Genomic DNA, 21,768 nt, shown 5'->3' with positions numbered 1-21,768 from the left:
CGGAGGTCCCAGTGTTACTTTGCACAAGTACAGGGACGAGGGAGCACTTACATTTGGGATTTCTTTTCAGGTCTGAAAACTATGCCTGAAACCAAAAAGTCAGCCCATCGGCGGGGGATCTGTGAAGATGAATCTTCCCACGGGGTGATAATGGAAAAGTTCATCAAGGACGTTTCGCGCAACTCCAAATCGGGAAGGGCAAGGGAACCTAGCGATCGGCTGCAGAGGTTCCCCAGGAGGCCAGACAGTGCCTGGAAGGAAGTTCCATTCAACAAGAGGGAGTCGGTGATTCAGGAGAGGGGCCACGAAGGGAATGCCTTTGGGGGAGGAGGCTTTAATCTGAACTCAAACCTTGTTTCCAGAAAGAGAGTTCTTGAGAGAAAAAGGCGCTATCATTTTGACACAGACGGGAAGGGCTCCGCGCACGGTCGGAGAGGTGGTGCAAGGAAGCGGCCCTTTGAGCGCAGCGAGGTGAGGAAGGCCGCGAGTGGGAGCAGCCTTAGCGCGCCGCCCGTCCCCCAGTCGCAGCCCTTCGACTTTGGGGCGACGCCCTATGTGTGTGATGAGTGCGGGAGGTCCTTCAGCGTGATTTCAGGGTTTGTGGAGCATCAGATCACACACACCAGGGAGAACCTGTACGAGTACGGCGAGTCCTTTCTTCATAGTGTGGCCGTCAGTGAGGTTCAGAAAAGGCAGACCGGAGGGAAACGCTTTGAATGTAAGGAGTGTGGGGAACCCTTCAGTAAGAGCGCCGCCCTGGCCGAGCATCGGAAAGCTCACGCTAGAGATTGCCTTGCGAGGTGTAAGGACGAGGAGTGCGAGGAGCCCTTCATGCCCAGCCCAACCTTCAGTGAGCTCCAGAAGATATACGGGAAAGATAAATTCTACGAGTGCAAGGTGTGCAAGGAGACCTTCCTTCATAGTTCCGCTCTGATTGAGCACCAGAAAACCCATGGCCGAGATGACAAAGATAACGAGCGTGGGGAAGCCTTCAGACCCAGCCCAACGCTTAACGACTTTCAGAAGATGTATGGGAAAGAGAAAATGTACGAGTGCAAGGTGTGCGGGGAGACCTTCCATCACAGCGCATCCCTGAAAGAGCACCACAAGGTCCACACCCGAGGAAACCCATTTGAAAACAAGGGCAAAGTGTGTGAGGAAACCTTCATTCCTGGTCAGTCCCTTAAAAGACGCCAGAAAACCTACCCAGCAGAGAAGCCCTACGACTTCAAAGATGGTGGGGATGCCTTTAGGCAAAACTCAGACCTCATCGAGCATCAGAAAATTCATTCTCGGAAGAACCTCTTTGAAGGCCGGGGGTACGAGAAGTCTGTCATTCACAGTGTGTCCTTCCCCGAATCTCAGAAGAGTCACACTATAACAAGGCCACCGGAGGACGAGGAGGACGAGAAGGCATTCACTGTCAGCTCCAATCCTGATGACAGCCGGGAAGCCCTGTCCTGCGAGAGGAACCCCTATGAGAGGCCTTTCATTCACAGCTCAGCCTTCCCTGGGGCTCAGAAAAGTCACAGCAAACCGAGAGTGATCGCAGAGGCGACCGTACAGAGCTCGGGTGCCACCGAACATCGGAAAGTCCACGCTGGGGAGAGTAGCTCTGAAAGAAAGGGGTATGAGAGGTCCGTCATCCACAGCCTAGCCGCTTTCAGGCCTCCCCGTGGTCGCGGTGGAAGTGAGCTCCTTGGCTGTGACGAGCAGCGGGAGTGCTCCGCTTACCGCTCAGACCCTCGTGGCCAGCCGCAGAAGACCCCCGCCCGAGAGAGCCCCTGCGCAGGGGGCAAGAACAACGCCTTCAAGGGCTCTGTTGTCCACGGCGCGCCCCCCACCGTGCCTCAGGACAGTCTCGCTGGGGAGGGCCCCAGTGGATGGAAGAAGGGTGGTGAACCGTGTGTGCCCAAGTCCGATGTGCGCGAGCATCAGAAGGCCCGTGCTAAGAAGAAGAACATCGAGCGCGGGGTTTACGAGACCTCTGTGATCCACGCCCTGCGTTTTGGGGAACCTCAAACGTTTCGCCCGAGAGAGAAGTTTTACAAATGTCCGGAGTGTGGAGAGTCCTTTGTTCATAGCTCCGACCTCACTGAGCATCAGAAGATTCACGATAGAAAGACGCCCTCTGGAAGTGAAAGCTACATGCGATCTGTCATTCGCAGCTTAGCCTCCGCGGATCCTCAGACCAGTTACGCGGGCCAGTCCGCACAGATGAGTCGCACTGAAGCGCCAGCTCAGAGCAGTTACGTGGACCAGTCAGTGCAGACAGCTTATGCAGGGCCACCAGCTGAGACCATTTACCCTGAACCACCAGCTCAGACCAGTTACGCTGAACCACCAGCTCAGACCAGTTACCCTGAAGCACCAGCTCAGACCAGTTACGCTGAAGCACCAGCTCAGACCAGTTACGCTGAACCACCAGCTCAGACCAGTAACCCTGAAGCACCAGCTCAGACCAGTTACGCTGAAGCACCAGCTCAGACCAGTTGCCCTGAAGCACCAGCTCAGACCAGTTACGCTGAAGCACCAGCTCAGACCAGTTACGCTGAGCCACCAGCTCAGACCAGTAACCCTGAAGCACCAGCTCAGACCAGTAACCCTGAAGCACCAGCTCAGACCAGTTACGCTGAACCACCAGCTCAGACCAGTAACCCTGAAGCACCAGCTCAGACCAGTTACGCTGAGCCACCAGCTCAGACCAGTTACCCTGAAGCACCAGCTCAGACCAGTTACGCTGAAGCACCAGCTCAGACCAGTTGCCCTGAAGCACCAGCTCAGACCAGTTACGCTGAAGCACCAGCTCAGACCAGTTACGCTGAGCCACCAGCTCAGACCAGTAACCCTGAAGCACCAGCTCAGACCAGTTACGCTGAAGCACCAGCTCAGACCAGTTACCCTGAAGCACCAGCTCAGACCAGTTACGCTGAACCACCAGCTCAGACCAGTTACGCTGAGCAGCCAATCCACAATGAATGTAAGGAGTGTGGGGAGTGTTTTGCCACTGTTGAAGGCCTTGGCATACATCAGAAAATCTATGCCCGAGAGAAATTCCATGGTGGGGAGCTGTTTGGAGACTCTGTGATTCAGGGTGTGGGCCTTGATGGACCTCGACAGGAAGAGCCTCGGCAGGAAGGGCTAGACGAGCCGGATGAGCCTGAAGACACCATCTATGGGTGTAAGGACTGCGGGCTGGGCTTCGTGGATCGCGCAGACCTCAAGGACCACCAGAAGGTTCACGGCAGAGAGTACCTCATCGACAGCCGTGAGTACGCACATTCTGTGATGCACACCTATTCTGTCAGTGAGTATCAGAAAGATTACATTGGAGAGCAGCTTTATGAGTGCCCGGCATGTGGGGAATCTTTCGTTCATAGCTCATTCCTTTTCGAGCATCAGAAAATCCATGAGCAAGACCAGTTTTACGGCCACAGGAGGTATGATGAGCCCTTTATGCAGCCCTTGGTCATTAGCCCACAGCGGCCTCGGGCCCCACAGAAGAGTCCTCCTGCTGGGACGGCCCTGCAATGCCAAGTGTGCGGACGAGACTTCATCCACGGCTCTGTCCTTAACGAACACATGAGAGTCCACGCTGGAGACGACCTGCTAGAGCAGGGCCAGGGAAGCACAGATGCGGTCAGCCCAGGCTCAGCCCCCACAGACCTTCAGAGAGACCAGGCCAAGGACAAGCACTACGAGTGTAAGACCTGTGGAGAATCCTTCCTCAGCCAGGCAGACCTTCGGGAGCACGTGAGAATTCACGAGAAGGATGAGCCCTATGACTATGGGGCCACCTTCGTGCACACCTCCTTCCTCACCGAGCCCCCCAAGAGGGATTCACCCTTCTATGAGTGCAAGGACTGTGGGAAGTCCTTCATCCACAACACAGTCCTCACGAAGCATCAGAAGCTGCACCTCGAGGAAGAGGAAGCAGCAGCAGCCGCCCAGGAAGTTGAAGCCAACGTCCTCGTTCCGCGGGAAGTTCTGCGGATCCAGGGATCAAACGTGGAGGCCGCAGAGCCAGAGGTGGAGGCCGCCGAGCCAGAGGTGGAGGCCGCCGAGCCCAATGTGGAGGCGGCTGAGCCCAGCGGGGAGGCCGAGGGGCCGGAGGGGGAGGCGGCCGAGCCCAGCGGGGAAGCTGAGCAGCCCAGCGGGGAGGCCGATGAACCGGATGGGGCGGGGATCGAAGACCCAGAGGAAAGAGCCGAAGAGCCAGAGGGAGACGCGGATGAGCCGGACGGGGCGGGGGTCGAGGACCCAGAAGAGGAAGGTGACGACCAGGAGATCCAAGTGGAAGAGCCCTACTACGACTGCAGGGAGTGCGGAGAGACCTTCACCTCCAACTCGGCCTACAGTGAGCACCTGAAAACGCACGCCAGGGTGATAATATTCGAGGCCGGAAGCGTCTACGGGGAGAGCTCCCGCTACACCGAGCATGCCAGCACCAGCAGCAGTGACAGCGGCAGGGCTGATGACAAGTACTTCAAGTGTGACGTCTGTGGGCAGGTCTTCACCGACCGCCTGTCCCTGGCCAGGCACCAGAACACCCACACCGGCTGAGGACTCGGGTGTCAAGGTTGGAAAACCTTCACTAGGACTGGACCCTTACTAAACCACAGAGAATTGGAACCAACCCACGATGATGTCGGAAGGAGGCTTCCCTTGGCGTGTACACACCTGACTTTGAACATCAGACAGCTCAGCCTGGAAAGAAACTGAAGGTGGAGACTCCTTCGGACGTAGCTCTTCCCCATCAGACATCGGCGTATGCATGTGGGAAAGCCATAGCGCACATCTTACCTTCCACCCGAGTAATTGCGTTGACGGAAAACTGGAGGGGCTTTCAAGGCTACAGAAGTCGCCTCCATCTGTAAATGACACTCCTGGAACCTATATATAATGAGTGTTTCCTGAGATGTATGTAAAATAGCGAATCATAGCAAACAGTGTTCATATTTGGACTTAATACGGTATCCAGTTACAGTACACTTGCAGCGGTACCTTCCTGACCTGGTACTCTTTGATTTTTTTTCTTTTTTTTTTGGAGGAGGAAGAGAGCAACAAATTAGAATATATTTGTAAGCATCTTAGATCCTTAGAAAGATTTATTGTGCGTTATTTGAATCCCATCCATATTTTTTTGAGTAATTGACTGTGTTGTTCCTTACTCTTAAATATTCCTGTAAAGGTGTAGGCATGAAAGATAAAATGTCTTTTCCGCTTTGCTGTTTGAAAGGGGAAGTACTTGGAGCTTCCTTTTCAGCCATTTCGTCTACACTAACACTTTGGAACCTAATGCTGTGTAAGCCTTTACGATACGTGGATTGGCCTTTTGTAACCCCAAATTGATTGGTTGCCACCTTGTACTTTGCAGTGGTTCTCATGCAAAAAATAGTTACAAGTTTTGTTATTTGTTCGTAAACCAACTTGATGTCTGTTGGATAGCGAATTCACAAAAGCTGAGGCTTCTCCCTGTGCATCTTGCGTCTTTGCCTTTCAAGAGTGGTTGCAGCCATGCCTAGATCGCGCGCGTGCCTGATGAGGTTGAGAACCGCGGGGGCTCTCGTGTAAGTTAGGACAGGGCTGCCGCCTCATCACTCCCTTTGCGCGCTCCCTGCCTTAAGCGACAAGTAGCAACGGGGCTTCGTCCGTGTGTGCCGCTACAACTCAGTTTTTGCACCCTGGGCGCCCAGGGGCGAGTATCCTTAGAGCTTTCTAGCGTGAAACTTAATTCTCGTCTTTACCTGTCTGACCCTCAACCCCGTGTCTAACTTGCATTTTTAAAAAAAAAGCTTTCTTTACAGTCAACTCAAGCTTAACATGGACTCAGGTTCCCCAGCAGCCTTAATTTGTTTCGTTGCCATCTGTCCCTTCCTCTTAAAGAGTGGCCCCCTAAATAAGCAGTTGTCACCTATCCTTCAGAGTGTCATGTCTGTCTAGTCGCCTCGGTTTCCCGTGTGATCACAAGTCGACCTCACAGCTCGAGGTTTCCTGTGTCCTGTTCTGTGGACCACCTGTGCTCCCTTTGCTTCCCTGCCCCTCGCATAATGACTATTAAGAAATCTTTCTGGCTTTGAGTTGGCTGGAAAAAAAAAAATTTTAAATTTAAAAAAAATGTTTAAAAGAGGATCTGGTAGATTAAGGGAGCAGAAGATAAGAGCTAGATTATTTGGGCGAGCAAAGTTAAAGTACCTGCTGGGGAAATGTGTCTAAATCTCCCTCTCCTAGGTCCGCACGGTTAGGGCTCGGGGAGAGCGTATCGCAGCTGGAAGGAATTCCTAAGTCGAAGGAGGTTGGTAGGGTGAGAGCAGGAAGCAGAAAGGAGTAAGCCAAAGAAGGGAGTCCTGATACCGTCACCAGACCTAGGAGGGTGAGGAAGCAGACGGAAGCAACATCAGGAGCAGGGATGGGAAGGCCAGGATGGGCAGAATGAATGAGCAGGATATCCTGGGCCTCTGAGAAGAAGGGGCCGTTTCGACGGCATGGTGTAGGCGAGGGCCAGCTGCATAAGAAGGCCCGAGGTTGGACACCTGGGAGAGCTGAGGGACAGTGGGGCACGGCCTCAGAGGAGGACCCCTGAGGTGGGGGCCGGCGTCAGCGTGGGTGGGGTGAACCCGCGTTCATCACTGTTGGCAGTATTAACTGGTAGAACCCTTCAGAAAGCGACTTGCCAAATGTCAGGGTGTCCGTTCTGGCCTTTGGTTAGTAAAACATTAGGAACAAGTTAATGCCAAAAATAGGAGGACAATTAAGGGAACTTGTCGGTGGACTCCTAATGCAGCTGTTTAAAGATGATAATCATGGAGAGTTATGTAGCAACATGGAAATATATTTACGGGATACTAAGTGGAAAAAACAGGACACAGAATTATATTTATACTACAGTTATAACTGTTTAAAAATGTATGCTTATAGTCAAAAGCTGTCGTGGTGGTGGTGGTGTAGGCTTATAGTCGAGCATTATTTTCTTAAATTCCTTGAATGTTCTTCATCGTAGTGTTACTAAAAAGTTTATAATCACGTTTCCATTGTGAACATAATTTGAACTCATTATCAGGCACTTGGAAAATACAGAAAAGTGGAGGAAGAAAAAATCCATATACCCCCCATCCAAAGACAGATATACTCCTCACTATATTGTTTATCCTTGTTTCTGTGCACAGGTTTATGATTATAACTGTGTCAAAATGTGTACTCAGAATAACTGTTACCTTTGTGGAATTATGGTTAAACACTTTCATCTTAATGTTTTCAGATGTTCCCTATAGTAGTGTCCTGATAACAAAGTTTATTATGTTTGTTTCCATTACAAGCATAATACGTACCCAGAGGAATAATTGGAAAATACAAAATAAATTAGAAAAGTCGCCCATATCCCCATATCTGTTTTCTCCATCTCATGTCAGTGCACAAGCTTGTGATCATGACAGTGTTGAGTATGTGTGCATAAAGTCTAAAATGAAAAAAATATGGAAAATAATTAAGAGTGTTGTCGTTGTGGGATTATGGTTAAACATTTTGTCTCAAATTCCTTGAATGATCTTTGGTGTTTTGGTACTAAATCTTACGTATGTATTTTTCCATTACATATATAGTACATACTCATGGCAGACTTCGGGGAGATTCAGCAAAGCAAAAGAAAAGAAATTCACCCATATTCCCGACACCCAACAACCATTGCTGTTGACACCTTGACCTGTGCACAGTCTGATGACTGCGGTGTTTGTGATGAGTATGCAGAGGGTCAAAGATGGGAAGAGACACACAAAGCAGTGAGGAAATGGTGTGTGGTCATTGTGGGATTACAGTTAAGTATTTTGTCTCGGTTTCCTGGGACAGGCTTTCTCACAGTGTTTTGGGAACCTACCTTTATTACGTGTATGTCCATTATAAACACGGTGTGTGTTCATTACAGAGACTTGGAAGTTACAGAAGTGTAGAAGAGAAACTCGCCCATATTATCATCATCCAAAGACTGTGGTTAACATCTTCATATATTTTCTTCATCTTGTTTCTGTGCACAGGTTTTTGGTTTGTTAATATGGTTGTGGTCGTTCTATCTATCTGTAATAGTGTCAACAATAAAAATAAAAGTTAAAAATAAGATACTTCTCAGTCTCTTCTTTTGTCCGTTTTGAGTGTTTGGGGTGGTTAAAAATCCAAAAACTTAGCGTCTCCTTAGGCCTTTAGGGTTAGTTTACAAATCTTATTCCAGTTTTAATTATTGCATATTTCAAGAGTTACTTCTAAGGGATCTTTTAGTACTACACGATCCCACATTTTTAACTGCACGAATAAAATTAAAACGTATATTCCAATAGTGTTTTAAACTTGATAATAACCGCAACAAGTATGTTTCAGTTACTTGAGTCTGCATTTAAAATGTTAATCTCATTTAAATATAATATTCTCTCAAACACAAACAAGAATGATCCCGTAACATAGAAAACATGTTGCTGTTACGGTTTGGAGTCTGTCCGTCCCTCACTCTTCCGTGAGGTTAGATGGTTACCCCTGGTGGTGCCTGACTGACTCAAGGGTGGTCAGTGTCGGTGATCCTTCTACGGTAAGGGGCACCAGCGTCGGTCAGGGTGCGAGGGTCAATTCTCTTTTAAGACTACGAAAGGAAGTCTAGGAAGGGAAGGAAGTGAGGGTCGTTGGGGTTGCTTGACGGGCACTTAGGGAATTCTTTTCTCCACCCGCACCTCACTTTGCAGGGGTAACTATGCCCCTGCCATGTTTATTCCCTGAGGTTTGACCCTTCCCTGGCCTCAGCTGATTGGTGCCCATGGGTTCCCCGTGTCCAGTCAGATTTGGACTGAGGGCCACCTGGGTGGTCACACAGGCTGGGGCTGGGTGTGCTGGTGAACAAGGCCACATGCCAGAGGGAAGCTTGGTTCCTGGTGCTTCACCCACCCCAGTGCCTTGGGGATACTGGCTGAACTGCCTACCTTTGGGTTCCCTAAGAACTCCTGCCTCATTACAATAATCCTCCTTGCGCTTCAGCTGGCTTTGTTATTGGTGTAGTGTTCTGCTGTTTTCAGCAGCCCCAAATCCTTTCCCCTTTCTGGGAACCACCGAGTCTTGTGGGAATGCCACAGTGCCCTGCCCCTTCCCTGTTCAAAGGCTGAGCCCTGTGCCAATCAGGTTCTCTGAGCAGAAGTGCACACACAAGTCATCCCAATGGCAGCCCTGACCATGCATGAGTTCCTCCTACAGAGATAGCCAAGAACTGTTCTGGTAACTGTCCTTCCTGAGGCCTGATTGTTTAGTTCTTCCTTTGATTCTCTGAGTACCCATTATCCTTCCAGGCTATTCCTTACTTGCTTTACTTGGCCATAGTTAGTTATTTATAACCCAAAAGAGTCCTAACTGATACAGAAATGGATACAGAGAATGGGTTGGAGATAACCCTGAGGGAAATTGGGATACTTGGAAACATTCAGTATTGGGCCTTGGAATGGGAAACTCAAAGACCAAGGCATGTGGCAGTAAAATATTTAAGTACTGCCCATGGTCGGTCATCTGGAGTCATCTGCTTCCTGGGGTGAAGGGCTTGATAGCAGCTGTCACAGACAAATCCAAAGACTATGAAGGATGTCGTCAGGGAGCTCAGCTCTGTGCTCTGTGGTGACCTAGAGAGGTGGGATTGGGGGGTGGTTAGGGTGGTGGGAGCCTCAAGACAGAGGGGATATATGTATATATATAGCTGATTCACTTTGTTCTACAGCAGAAACTAACAATACTGTAAAGCAATTTTACTCAAAAAAAAAAGAAGACTATGAAGAGTGTCGAGATCAGAGGTACAGGTGGGTTTCTACAAACACCTTTAACCTGCAGGGCTCTGACTTTGGTCAGTTAAACCCATAGCCTTGCCCTATTCCCGATGTGAAAAGGTGGGGCAGCCCTAGGGAAACACGATCCTGGCAATCGGAATGGTGGGTCTAGGAGACTCGGAAACAGTGAGACCACCCTGAAGCTCCAAACCCTTGAAAACACTCCTCATTCACCACTTCTATCCCACACAGAGGAAGTCGAGGGGGCTGCCCGAGGGAGGGGCAGCCGTTGAAATGCTCTCTGATGTTCTTGGCAATGGGAAGAACCTGAGTATTGAAAAGGGGGCCACTTCTCAGAGGAAGCCTGGCTGGTGTAATCAGATCTTGGGGGGGATGGGAGTCCTGACACAGATTCATGGATGTGATGCCCCTGCAAAGGATTTATATAGCAAAATAAGCCAAAGTCTAAGTCCAAAAGAGGCTGACTAGGGCCACCATACTGGACCACAACGTCCTTGAGTCTGTTTATAGACAGACAATGTCACTAGAGTCCAGGGACCCTTGAGGAAGGACTCTGTTAAACATAACACCTGTGCCTTACAGAGATAATCCATTTGTTGATAAACAAACCTTCCAAGGACAAGTGGATGTTGCATCTAAACAAACACTCATCCTTGGGGTTGGGAGCATTGCAAGGTGAACAGCAATTAAGATGTAACGTGCTGTCTGCAGGCAAGCCAGCTCCTGAGAACTGGGCTCTGCATCTCCTAGTTGTACCTTCCTAATTCTTCACTTGGTTTAACTCACTCCTCTCCTGGGAAGGCATGAGTGAGGATGAAGCCAGGACTGGTACTATGTCCACCCTCCAAACAGCCAGACATCTGGGGGGTAGGTTGACCACATCAAGCCCCTTTCATCGCAGAGAGGGCAATGTTTTATCCTCAATGGAACAGTGATGTGTTCTGGATTTAGATTTTCCTTTCCCTCCCCACCAGCCTCTTCTCAACATCTGTGGGCTTACTGTGTGTTTCATACACCACTTAGGTACCATATGTAGCAGTCATCCATCAGAATGATGCTCAGAACAAGCAACCACAAAACCTCGATGACACACAATAAATGTTTATTTCTCACACACCTAGGATCAGCTCAGGATCGGTGAGATGGCTCTGCTTACCTTGGCTGGACTTGTTCACGTGCCTGGGGATTGGCTGGCTGTCAGCTGATGTCGGCTAGTTATAGCTGGGGTTGGGAGACTCAAACAACTCCCATCCTCCTGAGACTAGTGGACCACCTCCTTATGGTGGTGGCAAAATGCAAGAGAACAGGTGAAAATACCCAAGGCCTCTTGAAGCCTAGACTTGGAACTAGTATACTGTCACTTTCACCTCATTCTGCTGGCCAAAGCAAGTCACTTGGGGTGGGGAATATACTCCACCTTTAGGAAAGGAATTAAAGCCACATGACAGAGAGGAGTGAAGAATCGGAGACATTAATGGAACCTCAATACCTTGCTGTTAACCAAGGAATTCTCTTCCCATGATTTATATCCCACACACCTGTATAATCCCTAAAAAACATCCTAGGTATATCCTAAGGAAAACTAAGCCATGGTCTTCGATGACAGAAACCACCATCTGACTATGGAAAGCTGTTATGCCAAATGTGATATATGCCCCAAACCTACTGTCCGTAGTTGGAAGACAAAAGTCCAGGAACAAAGAATTGAAAACAGAGGTGTACTTCCTTCCATTGAATCTCATTACCCACTCTCCAAATTCTTGTTTCAGGGAGTCTGTTGATTTAGAACTCTTACTACCCAAGGGAACTTGTACAGCTGGAGACACAACAGTTCCATATAACTGGAGCTAGACTGTCCCCTAGCCTTCTGGGGTTCCCTCTCTGACCACTAGACAAATAGGCAAAAAGAAGATTATGATGATAACTGAGGTTGGCCCTAATTAACAAGTAGAAATATGGTCGGTCACTGCTTATTTTGATTATCTCTTGTCATGTAACAATTCCAAAACTTAGTGACTTAAAATAACAACCAACAATCATACATTTGCTCACAGTTCTGCAGACTGGATTGGACCCAGCTAGGATCTTCTGCTGTCTTGTCTACAGTCACTCATGCGTTATAGTCATATATCTGGAGACTCAACTAGGGCTCCCTGAAGGGTTGGCTTCTCTCTTGCCTCAAGTTGAGAATTGCTGGCTGGTGAAGATCTCTCTTAAGTCAAATCCAGCCCATAAAGACTGGGAGAGGTAGCTGCTTGTTCAAATGTACAGAACAAAGCAAACCTACAAGGAACATGAATAATCAAGAAAACACAGCACAATCAAAGTAAGAAAACAAATCTCCAGTAGCCAACATGGTAGAAATGGAAATCTGTGAACTGTCTTACAAAGAATTAAAAATAATCATCTTTAAAAAGCTCAGTGAGTTACCAGAGAACGTGGGTAGACAACCAAATGAAACCAAGGAAATTATATGTGAACATAATGAGAATATCAACAAAGAGAAACAAACGAGCAAAAGAACCAAGTAGAAACACTGGAGCTGAAGAATACAATAACTGAACTGAAAAATTAATTAGTGGGGTTCAAAAGCAGACTTAATCAAGGAGAAGAAAGAATTAGCATACTTAGGGGCAAGTGATTCAAAATTTTCAGTAAACAAAGCTACAGTAATCAAAACAGCATGGTACTGGCACAGAAACAGACACAGAGATCAATGGAACAGAACAGAGAATCCAGAAATAAACCCACACACTATGGTCAATTAAACCATGATAAAGGAGGCAAGAATACACAATGGAGCATCAATAAATGCTGCTGGGAAAACGGGACAGCTACATGTAAAAGAATGAAATTAGAACATTCTCTAACACCATATACAAAAATCAACTCAAAGTGGATTAAAGACCTAAATGTAAAACTGGAAACCATAAAACTCCTAGAAGAAAACATAAGAAGAACACTCTTTGACATAAATCATGGCAATATTTTTTTGGATCTGTCTCCGAAGGCAAAGGAAACAAAAGCAAAAATAAACAAATGAGACCTAATTAAACTTCAAATACTTTGCACAGCAAAGAAAACCATTGACAAAATGAAAAGACAACCTACTGAATGGGAGAAAATATTTGCAAACAATATGACTGATAAGAGGTTAATATCCAATGTATATAAACAGCTCATACAACTCAACATCAAACAAAAAACAAAGAACCCAATTTAAGGATGGGCAAAATACCTGAATAGACATTTTTCCAAAGAAGACATACATACAGATGGCCAACAGGCACATGAAAAAATCCTTAACGTCACTAATCATCAAAGAAATGCAAATCAAAGCCACAAAGAGATATCACCTCACAATTGTCAAAATGGCTATCATCACAAATGTTGGTGAGGATGTGAAGAAAAGGAAACCCTAGTACACTGTTTGTGGGATTGTAAATTGGTGCAGCCACTATGGAAAACAGTATGGAGACTCCTCAAAAAATCAAAAATAGAACAACCATATGATCCAGCAAGTCCACTCCTGGGTATACATCTGGAAAAACACGAAGACTCTAATTCAAAAAGATACATGCACCCCAATGTTCATAGCAGCATTATTTACAATAACCAAGATATGGAAGTGACCTGAGTACCCATCAACGGATGAATGGACAAAGAAGATGTGATATATATATATACAGTGGAATACCACTCAACCATAAAAAAAGAATGAAATTCTGCCATTTGCAACAATGTGGATGAACCTAGAGAGTATTATGTTTCGTGAAATAAGTCAGACAGAAAAAGACAGATACTCTATGTTATCACTTACATGTGGAATCTTAAAAATAAAACAAATGAACGTATATAACGTATATAACAAAAGAAACAGATTCACAGATATAGAGAACAAACTAGTGGTTACCAGTGGGGAGGGGGATGGGGGAGGGGGTGAGATGTGGGTATGGGATTAAGAGATAAAAACTACTATGTATAAAATAAGGATATATTGTACAGCATGGGGAAATATAGCCATTATTTTCTTTTTTTATATATAAATTTATTTATTTATTTATTTATTTATTTATTTATTTTTGGCTGTGTTGGGCCTTCATTACTGAGTTTGGACTTTCTCTAATTGTGGCGAGCCGGGGCTACTCTTCATTGTGGTACACGGACTTCTCATTGTGGTGGCTTCTCTAGTTGTGGAGCACAGGCCCTAGGCTATTGGTAGGTATTGTGTGCACTTCAGTAGTTGTGGCACATGAGCTCATTAGTTGTGGCTCATGGGCTTAGTTGCTCCACAGCATGTGGGATCTTCTGGGACCAGCATTGGAGCCAGTGTCCCCTGCATTAGCAGGCGGATTCTTAACCACTGCACCACCAGGGAAGTCCCAGCCATTATTTTCTAATATCTTTAAGTGGAGTATAATCTATAAAAACATTGAATAACTATGTTGTACACCTGAAGCTAATATAATACTGTAAATCAACTATACTTCAGTTTTTAAAAATTATCCAGTCAGAGAAGCAGAAAGAATGAAAAAGAATGAAGAAATCATAAAGGACTTATAGGACTTCATAAAGCAAAGAAATATACACATTATGGGAGTCTCAGAAGGAGAAGAGAGAGAGAGAGAGAGAAGAAAGCCTATTTAAAGAAATAATGGCTGAAAATTTCCCAATTCTGGTGAAACAAATGAACATCCAGATTCATGGAGTCAAAGAATCCCAAATAGGTTGATTTTTAAAAGTTCTACATCAAGACACAAAATAATCAAATTCTCAAAAGTCAAAGACAAAGAGAATTTTGAAAGCAGCAAGACTGACCACAAACAAGATAGCCCTGGTAAGACTGTCAGCAGCTTTCTTTGCAGAAACTTTGCAGGCCAGGAGATAATGGGATGATATATTCAAAAGTGCTGAAAGAGAAAAACTGCCGACCAAGAATACTATACCTGGCAAAGTTTTCCTTCAGAAATGAAGGAAGATAAAGGCTTTCCCAGACAAACAAGAGCTGAGAGTTCATCACCACTAGACCTACCTTACAAAAAATGCCAAAAAGAGCTCTTCACACTGAAATGAAAAGACACTAATTAGCAGCATGAAAGCATATGAAAATAAAACTCACTGGTAAAGGTGAGTATATAGTTAAATACAGAATACTCTAATACTGTTATGATGGTGCACAAATAACTTTCAATTCTTGTATAAAAGTTTAAAGACAAAGCATTAAAAATAGCTATAACTACAATAAATTATTAATGGATACACAATATAAAAAGATGTAAATGGTGATATCAATAACAAAGTGTGTGGGGGTGGTGGAGGAAGTGTAAGTATAAAGTTTTTGTGTTCAATTGAAGTTATCCGTTTAAAATAGATTGTCAAAGCTATAGGATTTCTATGTGAGCCTCAGGATAAACACAAATAAAATTAGTAGATACACAAAATATAAAGAAAAAGGAAATCAAAACAGACCATTCCATAAAATCATCAAATCACAAAGGAAGACAGCAAGAGAAAAACAAAGAAACTACTGAAAAAGTCAAAAAACATTTACCAAAATGGCAATAATATGTCCTAATTTATCAATAATTACTTTAAATGTAAATGGATTAAATTCCTCATTCAAAAGACATAGAGTGACTGAATGGGTAGAAAACAAAACAAAACATGATCCAAATACATATTGCCTACAAGAGACTCATTTTAGCTTTAAGGACACATATATGCTGAGAGTGAAGGATTGGAAAATGATATTTCATGTAAATGAAATGGTAACCAAAAGAGAACAGAGGTGGCTATTCCTATATCAGACAAAGTAGACTTTAAGTCAAAAACTGTCACAAGAAAGTCATTATATAATGATAAAGGGGTCAAATCATACAGAGGATATAATAATTATATATGTACCCAACATCAGAGTCCCTAAATACACAAAGCAAATATTAACAGAGCTGAAGGGAGAGATGGGTAGCAATACAATAATAGTAGGGGACTTCAATACCCCATTTTCAATAATGGATAGATCATCCAGATAGAAAATAAACAGCAGATTGGATCAACACTATCCAAATAGGCCTAGAGACGTATAGAACATGCCATCCAGCAGTAGCAAAATACACCTTCTTCTCAAGCACACACAAAACATTCTCCAGGATAGATCATATGTTAGGCCACAAAACAGGCTTAACAAATTTAGGAAGATGGAAACCATATCAAGTATCTTTTCCAAACACAATACACAACAATAGAAAAGATCAATGAAACTAAGAGCTTTTTTCTTTTTAAGATTTTTAAAAGCTGACAAACCTTTAGCTAGACTAAGAATAAAGAGAAAACTCAAATAAATAAAATTATAAATAAAATAGGTGACATTACAACTGATACCACAGAAATGCAAAAAACATATGTATCATAAAACCCACCATGGAACAATTATATGCTAGCAAATTGGACAACCTAGAAAAAACAAATACGTTCAGGGGAAACATACAACCTTCCAAGACTGAATTACAATGAAACAGAAAACCTGAAATGGCCAATAATGAATAAGGAGATCAAATCAATAATAAAAAACCTTCCAACAAAGGAAAGCCCAGAATCAGATGGCTTCACTGGTGAATTCTATGAAACATTTAGCAAGGAATTAACATCAGTCTTCAAACTCTCCCAAAAATTATAACTGGAAAGAACACTTCCAAACTCATTTTATAAGGTCAGCATTAACCTAATACCAAAGTCAGACAAGGACACTATAAGAAAACTACAGGCCAATATCCCTGATGAATATAGATACAAAAATTCTCAACAAAACGCTAGCACACTGAATTCAATAGCACATTAAAAGGATCATACAGGGAATTCCCTGACCATCCAGTGGTTGAGACTTGGCATTTTCACTGCTGGGGCCCAGGTTCAGTCCCTGGTCTGGGAGCTGAAATCCTGCAAACCACGTGGCACAGCCAAAAAAAAAAAAGGATCATTCACCATGATCAGGTGGGATTTATTCCTAGGTTGCAAGGATAGTTCAATCTCAACATAATAAAGGCCAAATATGACAAGTCAACAATTAACACCATACTCAACAGTGAAAAGCTGAAAGTTTTTGCTTTAAAATCAGGAACAAGACAAGGATTCCCACTTTCACCACTCTATTCAACATCCTACTGGAAGTCCTAGATAGAGCAATCAGGCAAGAAAAAGAAATAAAGGAATCCAAATTGGAAAGAAGTAAAAGTCCTTTTTGCCATGGAAGGTAACATATTCACAGATTCTGGGGATTAGGATATGGACCTCTTTGGGGAGCTATTATTCTACCTAACCACCCCCTTTCCTTAATTTGGAAAGAGGTAAGGGACAGGATGTTGCCTGCTTTGTTTTCTGGAGTGAGAAGGGGAGGAGTTCTCCTTCTGAATGGGTCTCCTAAGGCCAAATATCACCTAGACCAGGGGTGAAGAGCACCCACACTTGAGCCAGGCTGAGTCTTGGTTCATATCCCAGCTTCCTATTTTCTAGCTGCTCCTTACCAGCTCTGTACTTTCATTTCCAACAAAACAGAAATAATAATAATATCTATCCTGGACCAGCTGCATAATTTGGGGGACCCACTACCAAATTAAAACATGGAATCTCATGTTCAGAAATTATGAAGAATTTCAGACATACACAGCAGAGCATTAAACCTACCTGGGGACACATCTCCAATCACATCCCCCACACCCAGAAAGGGGGTTTTCTGGGCATGGTGGGGGTTAGGGCTGGTGACACAGTGAGCCCAGGTTTTCCTTTCTGTTCACCCTCTCAAACAACCAGGGTCAAGGAGTCCCAGTGGCCTGCAACTACCATCCAATCGACCCCTGAGAGAGGAAACAGGAATCGCTCCCCACCCCTACTCTGGGCAGAGTCCTCCTGGGTGAGTGGCACAGACCTCTCTGGGTCTGAGTGACTCTAGCCTGGACCTGAAGGGTTGCCCACCTCCACTGAGCCTGCCAGATCTGGAGAAGTGGTGGAGGAGCCCTCTCAGACCAAACCCCCAAAAGACTTCCTAGGGTCAAATGTTTTCTGCCCTGGGTTCCAGCCACTGTCCTCCTTGCTATTCTTAGACACATTACTCATGTCGTCATCTCATCTCTTTGCATTGGCTGTTCCCTCTGCCTGGAACACGTCTCCTCCAGATATCAATAAGTCTTGTTTCTTGGGATCCTTCAGAGTTTTGCTCAAATGTCATCTTTGGGGGATACCTTCCTTGGCCACCCTGAAATTTCAGCACTTCTCAAACACACCCCCTGTTTGATTTTTCTCCATAGCACTATTTTCCACTATCTGATTCACCACCTACCCTACTTATTTTTCATTGTCTTTCTTTTCCATTAGGAAGGAAATGCCACAAGGTCAGAGATTTATGTCTATTTGATTCGCTGTTTCCTCAGCGCCTAGACTGGTGCCTAGCATAGTATGTACTCAATAAATGTCAGTTAAATGAGCAGTCAGCTACTTAGGCTCTGGATCTAGATTTCCTGGGATCAGATCCCAGCTTTGCCCACTGGCCAAATGTTGCCTTGGGCACATATTTTATACATCCTGACCTCAGTTTTCTCACTTGTAAAATGAGGTTGTTTTCATGATTCAAATGAGAAATGCATTACCCTGGTTACTCTTCCATAAATGACAGTTATTTTTGCTATTATTACCACAGCTATATCCCCAGATATCCACTGAATTAGTTTCTTTTGTTTTTATTTTTTCCAGCTTAATAGAGACAGTGACAAATAAACATTGTATATATTTAAGGTTTACAATATGATGTTTTGATAGCCATATACATTGTGAAATGATTATCACAATCAAGATAAATAATATATCCTTCACCACACATGGTTATCCCCCCTTTTTCTTGGTAAGAGATCTACTCTCTTAGCAAATTTCAAGTATATAATACAGTGTTATTAGCTAAAGTCACCAAGCTGTACGTTAGCACTCCAGAACTTATTCATCCTGCATAACTAAAACTTTATACCATTTGGCCAACATCCCTTCATTTTCCACACCTCCCAGACACTGCAACCACTATTCTACTCTCTGTTTCTAAGAGTTTGACTTTCTTAGATTCCACATATAAGTGAGATCACGTAGTATTTATCCCCATATTATTTTACATAGTAGCTGTATCAATTGGCATTCCCACCAACAGAATAAGAGTTCCTTTTTCTCACATCCTCACCAACACTAGTTATCTTTTGTCTTTTTGATAATAGCCATCCTAACAGGTATGCAGTGCTGTCTCATTTTTGTTTTGATTTGCATTTACCTGATATTTAATGATGTTGAGCACTGTTTGATATATCTGTTGGCTATTTGTATGTCTTCTTTGGAGAATGTATATTCAGATCCTCTGCTCATTTTTTAATTCAGTTGTTTATTTTTTGCCATTGAGCTGTATGAGTTCCTTATACACTTTTGATATTAACCCCTTATCAGATGTATAGTTTGCAAATATTTTCTCCCATTCCACTCATTCCAAGAGTGAGTTCTCTTCACTCTCCTGATTGTTTCCTTTGCTATACAGCTTTTTAGTTTGATGCAATCCCATTTGTCTACTTTTGCTTTTGTTGCCTGTGCTTTTGGTGTCATATCCAATAAAACAATTGCCAAGACCAATGTCAAGGAGCTTTCCTGATATGTTTTCCTCTAGTAATTTCATGGTTTCAGGTCTAATGTTTAAGTGTTTAATCCATTTTGAATTGGTTTTTGTATATGGTGTGAAATAAAGGTTCAATTTCATTCTTTTGCATTTGGGTATGCAATTATATCCAAAACTGAGTATTCCAGCACAATTAATTGAAGAGAGTATCTATGCCCCATTGTGTGTTCTTAGCACCTTGGTTGAAAATCAGTTGACTGAAGATGCATGCATTTATTTCTGGCTCTGTATCCTGTTCCATTGTTCTATGTCTGTTCTTATTCCAGTACCATACTGGTTTTATTGCTGTAGATTTGTAATGTATTTTTTAAATCAAGAAATGTGATGCTTCCAGCATTGTTTTTCTTGCTCAAGATTGTACGGGCTAGTCAGGTCTTTTGTAGTTCCATCTGAATCTTAGGATTTTTTTTTCTATTTCTGTTAAAATGCCATGGAATTTTGATAGGGATTGCATTGAATCTGAAGACTGCTTTGAGTAGAATAGAAGTGTAAACAATACTAATTCTTCCAATCCATGAACATCGTATATCTTCCCATTTATTTGTGTCTTTGATTCCTTTCATCAATGTTTTATATTTTTCAGTGTACATATCTTTCGCCTCTTTGGTTAAATTTATTAGTATTTTATTCTTTTTGATGGTATTAGAAAAAGAATTGTTTCATAATTTGTTTTTCAGATAGTTTGCTGTTAGTATATGAAAATGCTATTGACTTTTGAGTGTTGATTTTGTATCCTGCAACTTTATTGAATTTGTGTATTAGTTCTGTTTTTTGGTGGAGTCTTTTGGTAGGGGTGGAGTCTTTAGGATTTTTGTTTGAATATCATCTACAAACAGAGACAATTTTACTTCTTCCTTTCTGATTTGAATGCCTTTTATTTCTTTTTCTAGTCTAATTGCTCTGGCTAGTGCTTCTAGTACTTTGTAGAATAGGATTGATGAGAGTGAGCATCCATGTCTTGTTCCTGATCTTAGAGGAAAAGCTTCCAACCTTTCACCATTGATATGATGTTAGCTGTGGGCTTATCATATATGGCCTGTATTAACTTGAGGTACATTCCTTCTATAGCCAATTTGTTGGGAATTTTTATTTATCCATCATGAAAGGATGTCGAACTTTGTCCAAGGGTTTTTCTGCATCTATTGAGATGATAATGTGGTTTTTATCTTGTCTATTAGTGTCGTATCATTTATTGATTTGCATATGTTAAACCATCCTTGAATCCCAGTACATATCCACCAAAGATAATGACTCTTTAAAAAAACTAGTCCCAATACCACTATTACACTTAAAATAATTTCTTAATATCTCCAAATACCCCATGTTCAAATTTCTCCATCAGAAACGACAATCTATTTTAAAAGTACTATTTTAAATCTATTTTTTTAATTACTCATATAAAATGAGCATAAACTTGTGATCTTGTTGAATGCAGTTTTTTTGTTTTTTGCTTTTCATTGGATGCACATAGCTCTTGGCTGCACAAGGCTGCCGAGGGGTGTTGGAAGTTTTGAGGCAGGGTCTCCAGGGACCTCTATGTTATTTAATACTTTGCCTCCTGGTAAGGGGATGAGGTGCAGAGCGTGAAGCCCCCCTGCCCCCCATGCTCCCTCCATCTGCAGGAACCCAGGGCTGGGATGAAAGGAGTGAGGCATACCACCTCTTGCTCCCACCTCCGCCACTCTGGCGTCCCTGGACCGCCCCCTTCGGTCTCGGGACTACATTTCCCAGAGGTCCTCGAGGGCCACCCGGGCTCGAGCTCCTTAGTCGACACGGAGCGGCTAGCGCGGCGAGGCGCGGTGCCTTCTGGGACAGGTAGTTCGGTGGGCGGCTCTAGGAGCGCTTTGGTCCAGGTTTGAATTCCGCCCACCCGCATTCGGCTCGGAGGGAAGGCAGAGAGTGCGCCGAGCGGTGAGTTTTCGGCAGGAGAGGATGGGAGGTGGCTTGGGAGAGGGACTGTGTGTGTGTGTGTGTGTGTGTGTGTGTGTGTGTGTGTGTGTGTGTTGGGGGGAGGGCTCTGTATCTGCCAGTGGAGGAAGCGAGGGTGGCTCGCCTGCGCGCTAATGGGGGTGACAGCGGGAGGGTCCTCGGCCGCCCCTTCCTGGCCTGTTGTGTCTCCGAGGGTGAAGGGTCTGGGCGTGGGTGTGAGTGAGTGACTGGCTCACCAGCAGGTGACTGTGTCAGGGTGGGAGTGTGGCTCTGCTGGGGTCCGGGGAGTGTGTGGCCTTGTCTGTCCGTCCCAGGGCGGGAGATTTTAATGGGATTCCACACAGC

At 44.4% G+C, this 21,768-nt stretch overlaps 1 protein-coding gene across 9 annotated transcripts in view; it reads left to right on the top strand.

The window, feature by feature from the left end:
* Positions 1 to 7,741, top strand: part of PEG3 (paternally expressed 3) — a 31,227-nt gene extending 23,486 nt beyond the window's left edge. For all 9 annotated transcript variants that reach the window (XM_057534039.1, XM_057534038.1, XM_057534040.1 and 6 more), the window contains one exon: positions 71 to 7,741. In XM_057534039.1, coding sequence (XP_057390022.1) covers positions 71 to 4,563 — 4,493 coding nt within the window. In that variant the 3' untranslated portion in view covers positions 4,564 to 7,741. The remainder of the gene's footprint in view (positions 1 to 70) is intronic.
* The last annotated feature ends 14,027 nt before the right edge of the window (positions 7,742 to 21,768 follow it).

Source organism: Balaenoptera acutorostrata, chromosome 19 (assembly GCF_949987535.1).
Source record: "Balaenoptera acutorostrata chromosome 19, mBalAcu1.1, whole genome shotgun sequence".
Lineage (NCBI taxonomy): Eukaryota > Metazoa > Chordata > Mammalia > Artiodactyla > Balaenopteridae > Balaenoptera > Balaenoptera acutorostrata.
This window is presented reverse-complemented; position numbering and strand designations above follow the sequence as displayed.